Source organism: Pseudonaja textilis, chromosome 1 (genome assembly GCF_049901715.1).
Source record: "Pseudonaja textilis isolate UNSWEBS1 chromosome 1, rPseTex1.2, whole genome shotgun sequence".
Classification (NCBI taxonomy): Eukaryota; Metazoa; Chordata; class Lepidosauria; order Squamata; family Elapidae; genus Pseudonaja; species Pseudonaja textilis.
Genome location: NC_141990.1, coordinates 76,498,599 through 76,514,401, shown reverse-complemented (window position 1 = coordinate 76,514,401; position 15,803 = coordinate 76,498,599). Strand labels below are relative to the sequence as shown.

At 35.2% G+C, this 15,803-nt stretch overlaps 1 protein-coding gene across 5 annotated transcripts in view; it reads right to left on the bottom strand.

The window, feature by feature from the left end:
* Positions 1–15,803, bottom strand: part of PRKN (parkin RBR E3 ubiquitin protein ligase) — a 737,950-nt gene that overhangs the window by 468,395 nt on the left and 253,752 nt on the right. For all 5 annotated transcript variants that reach the window (XM_087938586.1, XM_087938601.1, XM_026705091.2 and 2 more), the window contains exon 3: positions 6,530–6,731. In XM_087938586.1, the coding sequence (XP_087794712.1) occupies positions 6,530–6,731 (202 nt within the window). The remainder of the gene's footprint in view (positions 1–6,529; positions 6,732–15,803) is intronic.

Genomic DNA, 15,803 nt, shown 5'->3' with positions numbered 1-15,803 from the left:
CATATTATGGAACTTCAAAAGCAGAGTCTATTATTAGTCCAAATCCTAGATTTATTAGTTTAATTCTTCAAATCCTATTGATTATTTGATTGTGTGCTCAGGCAATAGCAGTGATAATTTTCTGTTATTAATTTTATTAACCAGAATTGACAGCAAAAAACTTCTTTTACCACAGTCAGAATCGTATTTGTGTTGTGAACATGTGCATGTTTAAGTCAGTTGATACACCCACTCTCAAAAGCCAACAGTGTTTATGTGGTTCTGTGAATGCTGAAAAACCAACCTCAAATCCATAGCACCTATGGTCCAATTCAGGAAAGGAAAGGAAAGATGGATGATAACTTTTCCTAGACTATGCTCCATGGCAGGGGTCTGCAACCTTAAACACTCAAAGAGCCATTTGGGCCCATTTCCCACAGAAAACATTGGGAGCCAATAATTTAACAACTGGTGTGACTGGGTGAGTGTGGCCAACTCAATGTCAAACCCACCTGCTGCTCTGGAATATGGATCGAATCTCCATCCCCCGCCATCACCCTTACCTTTTCAGGCCAGGCAAGGAGTGACAGGGAGGGGAGGGGCTAGCCAGTGGCGGGATCAGTCGACAGGGAGTTGCAGCAGAAGTCCAAAAGAGCCGCATGTGGTTCCAGAGCCACAGGTAGCAGGCCCTTGGTTTATGGAAAGAGTCAGCAAATCTCTTCTGTAAAGAGCCAAATCCCAGCTCTCCATGGTGGTCCACCAACAAAGAGGCTACTGATAAATTGCCCCCCAAGATGTACCTCCCCTAGGTCCACTTTTTATTCTGGAAGCTAGGATGAATTTCAGCCTTGGTGATCTGCTGCTGGTCACCTGCCCAGATATTCTTAGTTCACAGGCCATGTAGATGGTGGACCAGATTGGTCCACAGGCTGTAGTTTCACAACTCCTGCTCTATTGTAATGCAAAACCCTCTTATGAAAGATCAAAAGGAAGAGTTATACCATAGCATGATATTACCAGAAATAAGTATTAGGGGTGGTGCATTTGGGGTTTGTTCTTCTTCTTGCTTGTTATGAAAGTTTAAAGTTCCTGCTGTTTTATCAGAAATAGGATTGTTCCTTTGAAACTATAGTGCAATGTTTTTTTTTTCCTTTAATCTGAAACCAGTTAGGAAAAAAAATATACACATTATATCTTAGAAAAGGATGAAATTCTTAAAGCTAAAACCACCCAACCCTAACCTATTCCTGTACTGGCCTCTTTGATTGGCTGATTTTGGGTAGTGATCAAAGCCATTTTGAAAGAGGGTATTGGTCAATTTTCACCCAGTATCCAACCTCTGGTTAAGGGAAAAGTTTGTTGAGAGTGTGATAGGGAATTTGAAGTTAAAACAATTTCCCATTTCTAGATAAAATGTAGATGTATAAATCATCTTGTTCCTCTTCTGTGGCAGCCCATTCTAAGCTGACATTCTCCCAAAAACTAGTGTGTGTGTGTGCGTGTGTGTGTGTGCGTGTGTGTATGTATGTATCATACAATCTTAGAGTTTTCCTTTAGCTGTAGATATACCAACTCATAGGCTTCTGTAACCATTCACAAGGCCAAAATGACACCATATGCATCATCATACAAATTATGTACTTTTATGATACTATTTCCATTACTAATTAAAGCCTTATCATGACATCATAATGCTTTTATTGTCACTTCCCCCCCTAAGCCTCTCCCTTCCCCACTTCCCTTGCCCAGACTGCTACATTTTTGTGAATTTGGGGCATTCCTGATTCTTGGTCAGATGCATTTTAATGGAATCTTGCCACCTGATCTGTATGCTGCTGTAATTTAAGACAATTCCTTGTCTACCTTTTGACTCCAGCAGAAACCATCCCGGGCTGTGAAACTCTCATAAAACACTGAAAGTATCCAAGGCAGTTTAAGTGGCCCATTATCAAGCAGAATTATCAATTAGAACTGCTTCCATTCTTAAATGAAAGTGCCATGCAAAATATTCCAGAGTCCTGCTTGCCTGTTTGAAATTGGATTTGCCATCAATTGCACCTTCCATTACATTATACCTTCCGACTTACAGTCACAATTCAGCCCAAATTTTCTGTTGCTAAGCAAGATGATTGTTAAGTGAGTTTTGCCCCATTTTAAGACCTTTCTTGACATAGTTGTTAAGCGAATCACCACAGTTATTAAGTAAATAACACAACTGTTAAGTGAATCTGGCTTCCCCACTTACTTTGTTTGTCTGGGGGTCACAAGCCGATAATTACATGACACTGCAACCATCATAAATATGTGCCAGTTGCCAGGTAAATAGTCTAAATATGAAAAACGAACCTAAGTCACCTTTTTTGTGACACTGTAACCCTGAACAGTCACTAAATGAATGGTTATAAATAAGGATTTGCTTCATTGTTATACATGTTACAGGAAGATGAAAGCACAAAATGCTAGCAAATTTATTCTTCCACATAAACAACAACAACAACAACAACAAAACCCCCGATCATAGTGGTCTTCTATTACCCTTCCACCACAAACAATCCCAGTTAAGAAATGAGATGCAAATTAAATCTTGTCAAATTATGAGACAATTTAATCACTGGCAATTTAGTCAAGAATTTCCCAAAGAAAAACTGGACAAAATGGGAAATGGGGCCCTTGTAATTATGAAGTTCCCAGCACTAGCATGGACTGCAATAAATTACAAAGTTCTGCATTCCATTTGCTGAAATAGTCTCAATTTATCATTTTATTTTAAAGAGATTCCATTATGCTAATGTTTTACAAAAGCACTTTCTGGTCTTCCTAGAAGGTCAACAGGGGACACAAAGTATGAGATTTAGAAGTATGTCAGAGAGGGAAGCAAAAGTACTAAGTTTTAATAAAGAGTGACATAAACATGGCTACTTTTAGAAAAAATACTTTTTGTAGACATATCTATAGATATAGATATATCTCCTATTTTCACTTGTCTCTTGTTAATAATAGAAGCTAGTTCATTAAAATGTGATTTACTTTATAAAATATCATTTCGCAGTACATAAAATTTAAGAATCTGATTTTTTTTGGGGGGGGGGGGCACATTGCCCAGATATGTACGTCCCAGGAATAATAAAATATTATGCCTTGGAATGGAAAATAGTTTGTCTCTAAGACTTGAAAAGAAATATGGCTTCTAAATGAATCATTTCAACAAATAGACTTTTCCCTGAAAAAGATAAATCTTGTAAATCTTTCACTGCCACGGGAAGAAATCAGAATCTATTAAAATGCATTTTTATATAATACGACAGTTCTACAGTGTGGAACAATTGCTCAGTTAAAGTACCACAGATAATGCTTATTATAGTTGCTTTGTTAAAAATAGAATTGGAATAGTATTAATAGAGCCATTTTGAATCAAGTGTCATGCAAGATGCCATATACATGACATATTTAAAAATAACTATCTGTTTCTATTAATGCATTAAAGTTTTCAAAAAGCAGCATATAACTTAAGTATCCTTATGGAAAACCATATATAAATTTTAAATTAGGAGATAAGGGCACAGATTTTAAACTGTATGAAAATGTATGTGTATATTTTAATTTAAATACTTAAATAAATATCAAATTTAAAGGTAAATCAATCAGAATACAGGATAGATCTTTTTTATTTTATGCCATCAAATCAATCTTGACTCCTGACAGTCAAGTCACTGGACCAGTCACTGCAGTTTTCTTGGCAACATTTCAGAAGTGACTTTGCCTTCTTCCTAGAATGATGAAAGAATGGCTGAATTAAGGCTCCTCAGTTGGCTTTATGCCTATTGTGAGACTAGAACTCACAGTTTTCCAATTTCCAACCTTGTGATTTAAGCACTGCACTAAACTGGCTCTGTATGATGCAGAATATAGAAAACGAAATAGATTGAGCTATTAAAAGAACTATGTAAAGGCATCCGCTTCTTCATGTGTCTTCTTCTTTTGAAGAGCACAAAGTACCATTAATGAATGTAGAACCTTTGAAGCTGTGATTATTTCTGCTGAGAATGGACAACCCTGATTTCTTCACCTCAAATTCATCCCTCCCTCCCTCCCTGCCTGCCTGCCTGCCTGCGCCCCCCCCGCCCCTCTCTCTCACACACACAAGGCATATGCTTCATATCCTCTCTCTTTGTCACGGTCAGCTTGACTAGGTTTTATTCTTCTCAGTTCTTTAATGTTATTTTATTCTTTCTTGAAGAAGAAGAAAATCCCCAAAGACTATGTTTTTATACTTATAGGCAGTAGGCTTAATCTGTTCTGTATTGAACAAATTAATCTTTTTATTCAGAGATCAAATGATCTTTTGCTGATGGAAAAGAACTGCAATTTATCAACCTGTATCATATTAATGTAAAGCAAAAGTGCACATACTATATTTCTATTTTTTGTGGCTACTGTCTTCGGGAAAAACAACATGTGATTTATGAAGAAAAATGCTTATCGCTACACCTACAGCTTGATAAAACTTCAAAAGATGACCCTATGTAATGAGTACTGAAGAAAATTCATCTAGCTCCTGAAATGATTATTTCAGACCAATGAGTTTGGATGAACTCTGATTTAATTGCTATCTATCATGTTCTTTGAATCCATCAAAAGTTGCTTAATCCATGAAAGATTAGTACAAAAAAGCAAGTTCTTCATTTGAAATGTTTGTTCTAACATTTTAAAAAAACAACTCTCTCTGTACTGAACTTAAGGATGTCTTTTGATAAAAGAGGATAAATTCCTAGACATCCTGTTTTTAATGAAGGAAGTTGAAAACAGTCATACAGCTGTGCTGTTGGTATACATGATTCATTTGTTGATCATTTACAGCTGCTACCACTACACTATATCACAATAAAAGTGCATGCTTTATTGGAGGCCCTTTAGATGAGTCAGCGCTCCCATTTTAATGGAGTTCTCAAGAAAAAAAAATCTACTTCCTCCTTCCCTCACCAAAATAACCTACAGATTATTTCAGGTCTTGAATATTCCAATTAATGCAATATTAAAAATCAGTAAGAGGAGATGAGCATCATATTGTTTCCTGACCTGAAAGTAATTTGACAGTGTTAAGTTCGGACATGTGACAAGCAACACAGTAATTTGGATTGCTTCTTTGCCTTAGGCAAAATGAGTCTCAGAACATTTTTTGTAGATGCTCAATAACTAAACAAATTTTAGCTTTGTAAAAATCTTTCTTCTTGTAATTCTAGGAAGGTACTGTCAAAAGTGCTCTTTATCTAGCTCGAAGGACTCAGCTATACTCAGTTCCAATATTAGATGCTATGTGTAATTTGAAAAAAAACCCATCAAACAATGCTAATAACTTAATTCATGTTAAGAAATGAGTACATATCTGCAGTTTTGATATGACTATGGAGAAATCCTACTTACCAGATAAATTTAATATTATATTTAGAATAATAAATAACCAGCTAGATGAGGGCTAAAAGAGGTGTGGAAGCATTTGTTCACGTTCATTTCTCCTAATGCTTATTTCTAATATTTTCAATTCTGTTCTTCCCCTGATATATAAATTGAGCAACTCAGGTTGGAGACAGCAGCCAAAAGTTACATCCAGGCCTTGTTTGAACAAGTTGCTCAGTAAGACCTATGTGCAACACTACAATGAGGTTGCCAATACAGATAATTGCTATTTGGACACTCAAAAGAATCTCAGCCCAGATATTGCTTTAAATCTTCTAGGTTAAGTGATATAACTCTGGAGTCCTTCTTAAATCCTAATTTCTAAAACTTTACTTTTTAAGGACATCTCAAATGAATCAATGAAATGATCCATCCATTTTCTAGATTTCAGTACTTCCCAAATATTTGCTGTGTTGCTATCATAAAGATTCAACTAAACTTCCTTTGCTCAGACTAAAATATTTCCTTCTATCTTCAGAATTTAGAGGAATTTAGAATTTAACAAGAGGCTAATAATATCTTGTACTAGAACTGAATGACTACATTTCTGCTATTTTTTTAATATTAAATATTAAAATGAGTTTAGAAATATTAAAATGAGTTTGCTTCTTGGCTTGACAACAAGAATTAAACAAAAAAAATTAAATATCTATGCATAAGATTATATTGGACGGATCTTGGGTATTATACAATTCCAAGAGATAATTCAGGTAAAATTGGAACCATCACAGAATGTGTTGGTTAAAAAGAAAAATAACTAGGCTAAAGGAATTTTGAAAATACTGTGTCTAAATATTGATAACTTTACAGAAAAGATCGTAATTCAGCAATAGCAGCACCAAGTCTCAATAATATCAAAATGATGACAGGTAATAAATGTTGCACATTTGCATTTCACTCTGTGATGCAATACATTGCATGGCATTTGTGTGAGGATGTCATCAGACATGTGTCATCATTTTTCCCATCATGGGCCTGTATGCCATGAATTTGCAGCTACACAGAAAGCTTTACAACAAGAAAGAAAGAAAAATGTGAACAGGTCTATTTTGAATGGGTTGATTCATGTTGTTCAGCTGACCTTTTAATAACTTACCTGATGGAATAGGAACTCTGTTGTCCAAAATCACTGCTAGTCCCAATGAGTCAGAAGGTAAAAGGTTGGTACTAAGATCCACACGAGTGAGACTTGTGGGTTCCCTTCCATCGCTTGAGATGAGGATCCTGGGGTTTTCATTCTCACTCTTCCGCTGATTCTGAATAATATGAACAATACTTTGCTGGGGTAGATCACAGTTCTGGAGGGGAAAAAAGTGAAATTCCTATAAACACGTTTGTTTGAAATCTTCATTATCATCTCATCTAATTTTTTCATACAGTTCTCAAATACAGTACATTTAATATAGAGTGAGTGGCCAACGGTCAGAATGTCTGACAACAACTCTAAGGGTAATAAATGAAAAAAAAGGGACCAACGTAAATGGCCAAACAAGCATTACTTCCTTCACCAACAAGTCAAAACATTTGGACATTTCTGTACCTTAAACAAAAACCATCAAAACCAATCAATCTTGATAAATCGTTTTACGTAAAGATGGCAAAGATTTATCAATCTTGATAAATTGTTTTACATAAAGATGGAAAAGACTGATTCATTGAGCCTTGTGTTTCACACTGGAAAGTGAATTGCAAAGTTTTATATGGCCCCACTGGGCCACTTTATTCAAAAATTATGCCAGACTACTTTTAATTTGTGTTTCTTCTTCTTCTGGAACCTCAAAATGTAGAGATTAGAAGCAGCACTTTGAACTGGATTTACAAGGCAGGTGATGTAGTGACCATAAGATGGGCATGATACTAGCACTAATATAGTTTCCTGACTAGCCATGTGGCCCTATGTAATGGTATATGAGAAAGAGGGAAATAGGGTGAAGAGGCAGAAAAAGGATGAAGAGGCATGGTCAGATAAAAGAGGCTCAGAAGGACCTGCCCTACCTTTGCAGGCTATAAAGGAAAAAGTGGGAGATTTGTACTTTCAGACTTAAAAGATTCTTTTGTTAATGTAGCCTTATAATAAAGTGGAATTAGCTCTTCTGGTTGTCCCAAAGGTCAACCTATCGAAAAACAAAAACATCCAGTTGCCTCTTGAAAAAGCACCTTTCAAACAACCATGACCCGAGAATCTCTATAGACACTCATCCGGTTGTGTTTCCTGCCTGATATACCTGGGAAGGTGACATCAATCCTGCACACTTGTGTTCCCTTCACCCCATTTCTCAAGGTCTTTCTCACATACTACATGCTCCGCTCATTCTGTGTCTAGCAGCCACTTTCCAAATCCAATCCATTTCTAGAGGGTTTTTGCAGCAATTCCTTGTGAATGCAGTGATTCTCAGTGTCCCCCCCAAAATCAGTCTGAGAATTATATTGTGTCTCAAAAAAACCTTTGAATAAACTGTCCATTAGTTGTAAAGATATACTTCTTCATACTTTAGCGCTAAAAATACGCATTCATAATAACTTTTATAGAGAATCCATTATTGGCATAATCAACCAAACCAGCCTTTTCCTGAAAAATCACACACAAAATCGAGCTTTTTCAGTCTATTTGATAACCCAGTTCTAATTCAAATGGCCTTATTTTCTGTGATAACAAGAGAAATCATATTCAAATAGAAGTACAAATCTCCTCGTCTGTTCGGTATATATTCTGTGGATTATTGCTTTGGAACCATTTTGGACATATAATTGGAGAAGTGACATATAGAGAAAAAGTTTTCATTTTAACCTTTAAAAGTTTATTAATTCTTTATTTTCCACATACTTTATTTTGAAGTACATGGATTTTGGATTGTTGTCCTTCAGTTTCAGAACTGTTTTTCCCATACTGTCTCTGAATTTGCAATCTTCTTGGAACAGACTTACTTCACAAAAGGTTGCAATAATAAAATATGTTATAAGAATGAAGAACACAAGATTTTGTTACCTAGAAAGGATAATATAGAAATCTATTAATCTGATTCAGTGATGTAACATGTCTACCCAGTTGCAATTTAACACAAAAAGTTGAATAAACAATGATGAATTCCAGATTTATCTTACTTATTGTTGGTGCACAGAGGGAAATGCGTCTGCCACTACTGATTAAATCAATCAATTTTTATTTTATTTAATCAATTTTATGGCAAGATAAACATTATACAAGGTAAATGTATAATAATATCATTTAAACCATAATACAGGTAAGTAGCACAACATATAAAATCTGGACTAAAATATGAAACCAGTTCATGTGATTTTTATATTTATCATTCCAACCAGTACAACTATAAGAGATTTTTTTTTTCTTTTATGACACAATTAGCTTGTGTAACAAGTGAGAAATTAATAATAACTACTAGAGAGATGAGGCTATAACACTAGACAAAACTGTCACATATGAAACAGCTTTTGAAACGGAAAGTTTTACATTCACTTTAATGTAAAATCAATTTTCAGGGATAGAATTCAGAGGGACATAAAGTAACACACTAAAAAGGGGGAAGAAACATAAAATATCTTCCACAGAAAAAAAAACTAAAAACACCACATCTGATTGCTCTATTATTACTAACCTTTAAGATTTAAAGGACAGAGTGCATGTTGTATCTTTAAACTGTGGTGCACAGAAAGAAAATCAGGAAATATCTACCCTGCCCAATTAATTTCACTTCTGCATAGAGTTATAAGAACCGGGGAGCAGAAGTTTAAATCACCAGTAGATGGCAGGAAATAGCAAATTCCATGTTTATTTGTTGTCATCTAAGTTCTGCATTCCATATCTGCTTATTCTACTTTGGCTGCATAGCCAAATGGTGACAGGCAAAGCATTAGAAAAATGGAACAAAAAAGATCTTTCTCCCCCTTTTATCACTCTTCTTGGAAAACTGGGATATTACAGAGCCTGAAGCCCAATGTAAATTCTGTCATTATATGCAATAATTGCATGAGACTAACCAGCTCAAATAATGAAGCAAGTGTGATGTCGTACTATCAGAATCCATTAACGTATGTAAAGCCCATTCCTGTACAAAAATACCCCCCCCCCAAAAAAAATAACTCTTTCCCAAATTGTTCCATAATGTGGGAAATGGAGGACTGAATACGGCTCCAAAAACCAAAACTGATGACTGCAGTAAAATGAAGAACCAAGAAGTAGATTGTTTTTTCAGTAATTCTTCTCTAGAGAAGGAGAGGTCTTTGGTCATTTATAAGTACTCCTGATAGCTGCTCCTTGCAAGGAGACCTCAAGATAGTGCTCTGCAACAGATTTAAACCTTTGGGAGATGATGGAGTACCCAACTTTCTCAAACCATGGTTGGCACCTTTGAAAGAACACTAAGCTTGAATATTTTATTTTCTAATTACTTTTGGAAATTGCTTTTCAGTTATCTTTAGGATCAGACAGGTTTGACAGCAGTGGGTGAGCTTCCGTTAATCTTTAGCAAGAGAAAAGTTAACTATAAATTTAAGAACTTGGATTCAATGTGGGCACTGGGCAGCTTAGAGAGTAATGTATGTTTCCAGAATAGCATACATGTCATAGCTCTGCTATATGAGCTGCACTGACTGCCAGATTGTTTCTGGGTCCAATTCAAGGTCGTATTTTTAACTTTTAAAGTCCTTCATGGCATGGGACTGGGTTATCTGAGGGACCACTTTACCGTCATTACATTGCCCTGTCCCATTAGATCTAGCAAAGAGAGCATGCTTTAGGTCCTGCCTACTAGGGACTTACACTTGGAGGATTCCAGGAAATGCACCTTCTCTGCCATGTTGTCCAATTTGTGGAATATTCTGCCCCTATCCCAAAGTAAAGTTATATTCAACCCAATTAATATTCTATAAGTCCCTAGGATCTAGCCATGTCAACAGGCTGGGGATCTCAGGGGATAGGTGATATTCTAAGATGTCTCTCTCCTGAACCTAATTGTATTGCTTGTGAGATGGTCAAATTTATATATGTGATAAATAAATAAATACATACATACATTTAAACATTAGTTCTGAAATAAAAAAAACCAAAAGAGTGATTAAAACTTTGATTTTAGAAACTTACAGATTAAGGGGTCCAGGTAAATTTCAAATAAGATGTTGAAATTAATTATAAAGCATCCATTTGTTGTTGTTATTTCTTAAATAAGATTTTAAAAATTGGACAGAGAGAACTAAAGATTGTAATTAAAGGAAAAAGACACAAACTTGACTTACAATTACAGAATGAAGCAAAGCATTCTAAGATTAGACATATTGCACAATATTTTTGAACAATTGACTCAGAAGTTAATTTTAGCAGTACCAAGAAAGTGTGCCTATATGGAGAGACTGCATCTAAAAGGTATTTATGGGAGAAGAACCAATTTTATCTGACAAGGTCGATACTGAATCAAAAATGATTTACAAATGTCAAGCTACAAGAATCACATGGAAAAAGATGTTACACTGGACATACAAAAGAAACCAACTGATGTCTTTTCAAATGCTAAATTACAAATGATAAACTAAGACAGTGACTTGAATAATTTTTCTATACTGTATTGGGTTTAGAAAAGAAGTTTGTTAAAGTTTTGAAGAATCTCATGAGAAGGAACAAACAAAAAATAAAAAACCCATTAAGTTATATGCCATTATTTGAATGGACTAAAGAATAAAGATGGCTATAAGTAAAAGGAAGAAATATAAAGTTGGTTTAAATGACCAACGTTAAAATAGATGTGTCATTATGTCTGATAATCCTTAATAGATACCAAGGCTGAAATCACAAGGTATTAGGGATTCATTTATAGATAAGAGGTGAGATATAGGGAAAAGATTTAAGAGAAGATGATAAAAGTTACTAAAATGTATACACCTGTGGTGATATTGAGAAATCACTTCTTTATATATTTATCTTTTTCTTTACTACATTTCTTTACTTTTTCTTATTTTTTCTTTGTAGTTTTCTCTTTCTTTCTTTTCTGCACCTTCTTTGATTTTTCTTATTTTTTTCAATTTGTATTCATTTTTACTGTTACAACTATAATATTTAATAAAATTACAGTAAACCAATTTCATCGTGTTTGACATGAGCTTGGATGTAATTATGCAGATTATACACATACCCTTTTGGAATTGCAGTGCTAGTTCCTTGAATTCACACTGTTTTCATGATTTAGTACAGACATACCTAAGAGATCTCATTAACTCTCTGCAAACATTTTATTTATTTTTTTAAATCAACATTAAACTTGCAATAAATTATTGTACTTAAATAATATTTTATCCAATATACAAAGATCAAAATAAGAGCAGATGTAATTGGTAAGAGGCTTGCATTCACAAAGTAAAATATTTTCTAATACAAGCCAAGAATAATGACATAAGCAGGCACTGTTAACAAAATAAAATCATGCCACAAAATATTAGAAAGCTCATCAGTGCATCTGCATGCAGTTTTGTGTTCAGCCATCTTTTCTGTTTCTGTATTTTTCCTTATTTTAAAGGTTAGTCAGAAAAATAAGAGATACATTTATGTATATGCAATACCTGCATGAAATTATTCATTGCTTTTCTGAGTTCAAAATGCCATAGGAGCTTTATAGCTTTCTTTCTGAGGAATTCTAGTAGCAATTGTTAGCAAATTAAAGGAAGCAAGTGTAAACGTTGGACTCTTTCCCTTCTATTGAAAAGAATGAACTTCTGAAAACCAGGTGTTTCAAAAGGAATTCTTTATTGAAAGGGTTTTTATTTCAACACTAGGCAAAGCAGAGACTAAGATATCCCCAGGCATACAGTCATAGATAAAGGAAGTTAGAATCCCTCCCCTTATTTAGATGTGGATTTAATCAAACAAAGAACCAACATGTTAATTCCCCCCTCTCCTTCTCTGGGAATGTAGCTTAGCAGAGTTCCCAGGAGTGTCTTCCAGAGCGGGAATTTGTATGGTTCCTTCTTATCTTGTTATCTCTTCAAGAGGTGACAAGTTTCTGGACATCTGGCTCCATTCCTCCAGTTGTATATCATATGCAAGTTATACAGAATCAGTGTAGGAATTAATATATTCAGGTTACATCAAAAAGGATTACTTGTACCAACTCCCCCGCCCTTCTTCTTCCATTGAAGAATGGCAGGTACACGGATCTGACAGCAAGTCTTAAAAAACATGTAATCATGATGCTCTCAATCACTCTGAGGCACTATATGGAAATGATTTCCATAGAATCAAGAACTTTTCACTCTTCCTAGGAGTAAATTATTTTTGCTATTCCAAAAATAAAGAGAGATTAAATACAGAGAATGTAGCTCCATTGATGGGTAAAATTAATAACGCCATCTTCAAAGCTTACCTTGAAGGTTAGTTTTCTAAGAACACCTGTTCAAATAAATCGTCTATACATACTAGAATACATTCCATCTCAACAATCAGTCAAAAGATATATTTATAAAAGGTAGGAACTGAGAATGTTAATGGATGATAAGTAAACATTTAATTACAATTAATTAGGAAAGAGTAAAAGTTTCAAAAGCTCTGCTTTGAATCCAAAAACCCTGTAAGACAAATTCTGTTCATTGGCCTGAACAGGGGAAGAGATTTTTCGCCCCTTAATTTCCTTTTTCCTCTAATGCCCACATCTGATCCCAAAGCTTTGTGGGATCTTCCAGATTAGCACAGTAACTGATCAATTTGGAATCAATTTCTGCCTAAGATCAATATTCTTTAATAACATGTCCATGTTGTGAAAGCAATCAAATTTAATCACTTGAAGAATTCTTACATCTTATGCAAAATATTCAGCAAGTTCTTAACTGACATTTAAAGGCCTGTAAACCCATTTAGATTATCCATTTGAAGTTAAAGGTAGAATTCTGTAATTCATCACAAACTGATTTTGATATTCTGCTTAGTTTAAACATAAGCTTGCTAGTGACATAAAGGAAGTGCCAATCAATTACACATAGTCCTCAACTTACTACAGTTTGTTTAGTGACCAAAGTTTAAAAGAGATTTATGACTGTTTTTCACACTTACAACCATTGCAGCATCCCCATGGTCACAGAATCAAAATTTCAGACATTTGGCAACTGATTCATATTTATGACAAGTGCAGCGTCCTACAGTCATGTGATCACCTTTTGCAACCTTCTGACAAGCATAATCAATGGGGAAGCCAGATTCATTGAACAACTGTGTTACTAATTTAATAACTTAACCACTGCATGAAGAAAGGTTGTAAAATGAGGCAAAACTCACTTAACAACTGTCTCACTTAGCAACAGAAATTTTGGCCTCATTTGTAGTTTTAAGTCGAGAACTACCTGTGTTGTGGTTAGCCGGCAGCACGTGCAGATGGCTGAGGAGAGCGAGGACTCAGATGAGGGGCCAGGACCATTAGGGAGTGGACTGCTGCCTTCAGAGAGTATGGGGGCTGGCAGCAGGGATGAGGAGGTTCCCCAGGAGCCTATGCCAAGTGCAGGGCTGCTCACAGGAAAGAGCAGTGGTAGCAGCACGGGTGACTTGGGAGTAAGGCTGAAAGGTAATGGCTCCTCCTTCAAGAAGATAAAAGCCAGCTCTTCCGGGTTGGGTTTCTTCAGCAACAGACTGAAATCCATGATCGTGCACGGTTTCGATCTGTGCTCACTGCTGGAGCGCCCCGATCCTTTCGATTCGGGGGTGAAGCCACCCCGCAGAGGTGGTGACGAGGGGGGAGGTTACTAGCCGACTGGACGGGAGCCGCATCTCTCCTTCTTGGCTGGTCTAAACTCCCTTTCCTGAAGGCGGCTACAGTGGTGGTCAGAAATAGCCACCTCAAAGAAGAAACTGACTGCATAAGATTGTGCAGGAAGAAGACAAAGAGGAAAGCAGGACAGACCGGGCTAAACAACAGCGAACATCCAAGCAAGGTACCCTGAATCTAAAAGGGATACTTCTGAAAGAAGATTTGTAAGCGGTGAAGGAAAGAGAAAAGGAGGTTAAAACCCTTTTTTTACCTTTATATTGACAATTACAAATGGTATGGAAATAAATTTATGTTAATCTATTTTGACACTAATAAGCAACTTTAAGCTGAAATATAAGTGTCAAAAGGACAATAAAGTTTTTTTCTGGTCATTTTAAAGCCCTAGAAAGGAGAAGAGTGGAGGCAAAAGGGTGGGGCTTAGAATAATGGAAAAATGGAGTGCCTCCTGGAAAAATAAAGAGGTAACTGTGAAACTTTGAAAAGACTCCCGAGGATACATTGTAACTGAAATCTTATTAAAAGATACAGTAACCCACGGAAAGGAAAAGTAAAGGAAAGAAACAAGAAGGAACAGTCTGGGATCATTTGGTGATTTTTAAAAAAAGTTTTTGGCATTGGGTTTTTTTTCTTTTTTTCTGTTTTTACTTAAAGTCAACCGGGTGGTTGTTCAAAAGTGTTTAAAATGCCATCACTCCTGGAGGAATTGAAGATGAGACTTAAAAAACAGAAAGAAGATGCAGAAAGGGGAGGAAGATCCTTTGGCTTCGTATTTGAATTTTTTGAAATGGAGATTCCGAACTATAAAAAGCAAAAATAAAAGCTTCAAGAGCAAGAAGAAGGGTGGGACAAAGAAGAAGCCATTTTTAATGATCAAATAATACAAAATGTGGTAAAAGGGGAAAAAGGGGGAAAGGAGTTAAAAGTTTGAGATCAAAAGGAACAGCCAAAAAGAAAAATAGTCTGAAAAAGAAGTATAACAGCAAGGAGAAGCTGCAAAGAAAACTACAGAAGGGAAAATTAAAGAGATAAGGGTATAAAAAAAGGGATGAGAAAAAGAGGGGAAAGATAGAAAGGGAAAGAACTTATGAGGGACCAAAACAGGAAATAAAGACAAAGGGGAAACATACTAGGATTAAAGGTATTTGCTCAGCTAGAAAACACAGAGATAATGGCTAAATTAAGTTAAAAGTGAGGATTCTGCAAAGGTACAAAAGATAGTGTGACAGAATACTGTAATGAGTTAGAAATGAAATAAGTAAATAATCTATGAGATAAAGCTGTATTGTTATGTAATGGTGTGTTTATTTATAATTAATGCAATAATAAAGAAGGGAGAGAAACATTGTAATTGTTTCTAAAGATTGATAAAATATTGAAAAGAAATGTGAAAGATATATAAAGAAATTTATACCAGTTGCTAGAATGAATTTGAATAATTATTTTGCTTATTAATAGTAAATAATTTATAAGATAAAACTGTATGACTATCCAATGGTATGTTTATTAATAATTAATGTAATAATGAAGAAGGGAGGAAAACATTTCAATTGTTCTCAAAGATTGATAAATATTAAAAAGAAATGTGAAAGATTTACAAAGCTCATACCAATACTA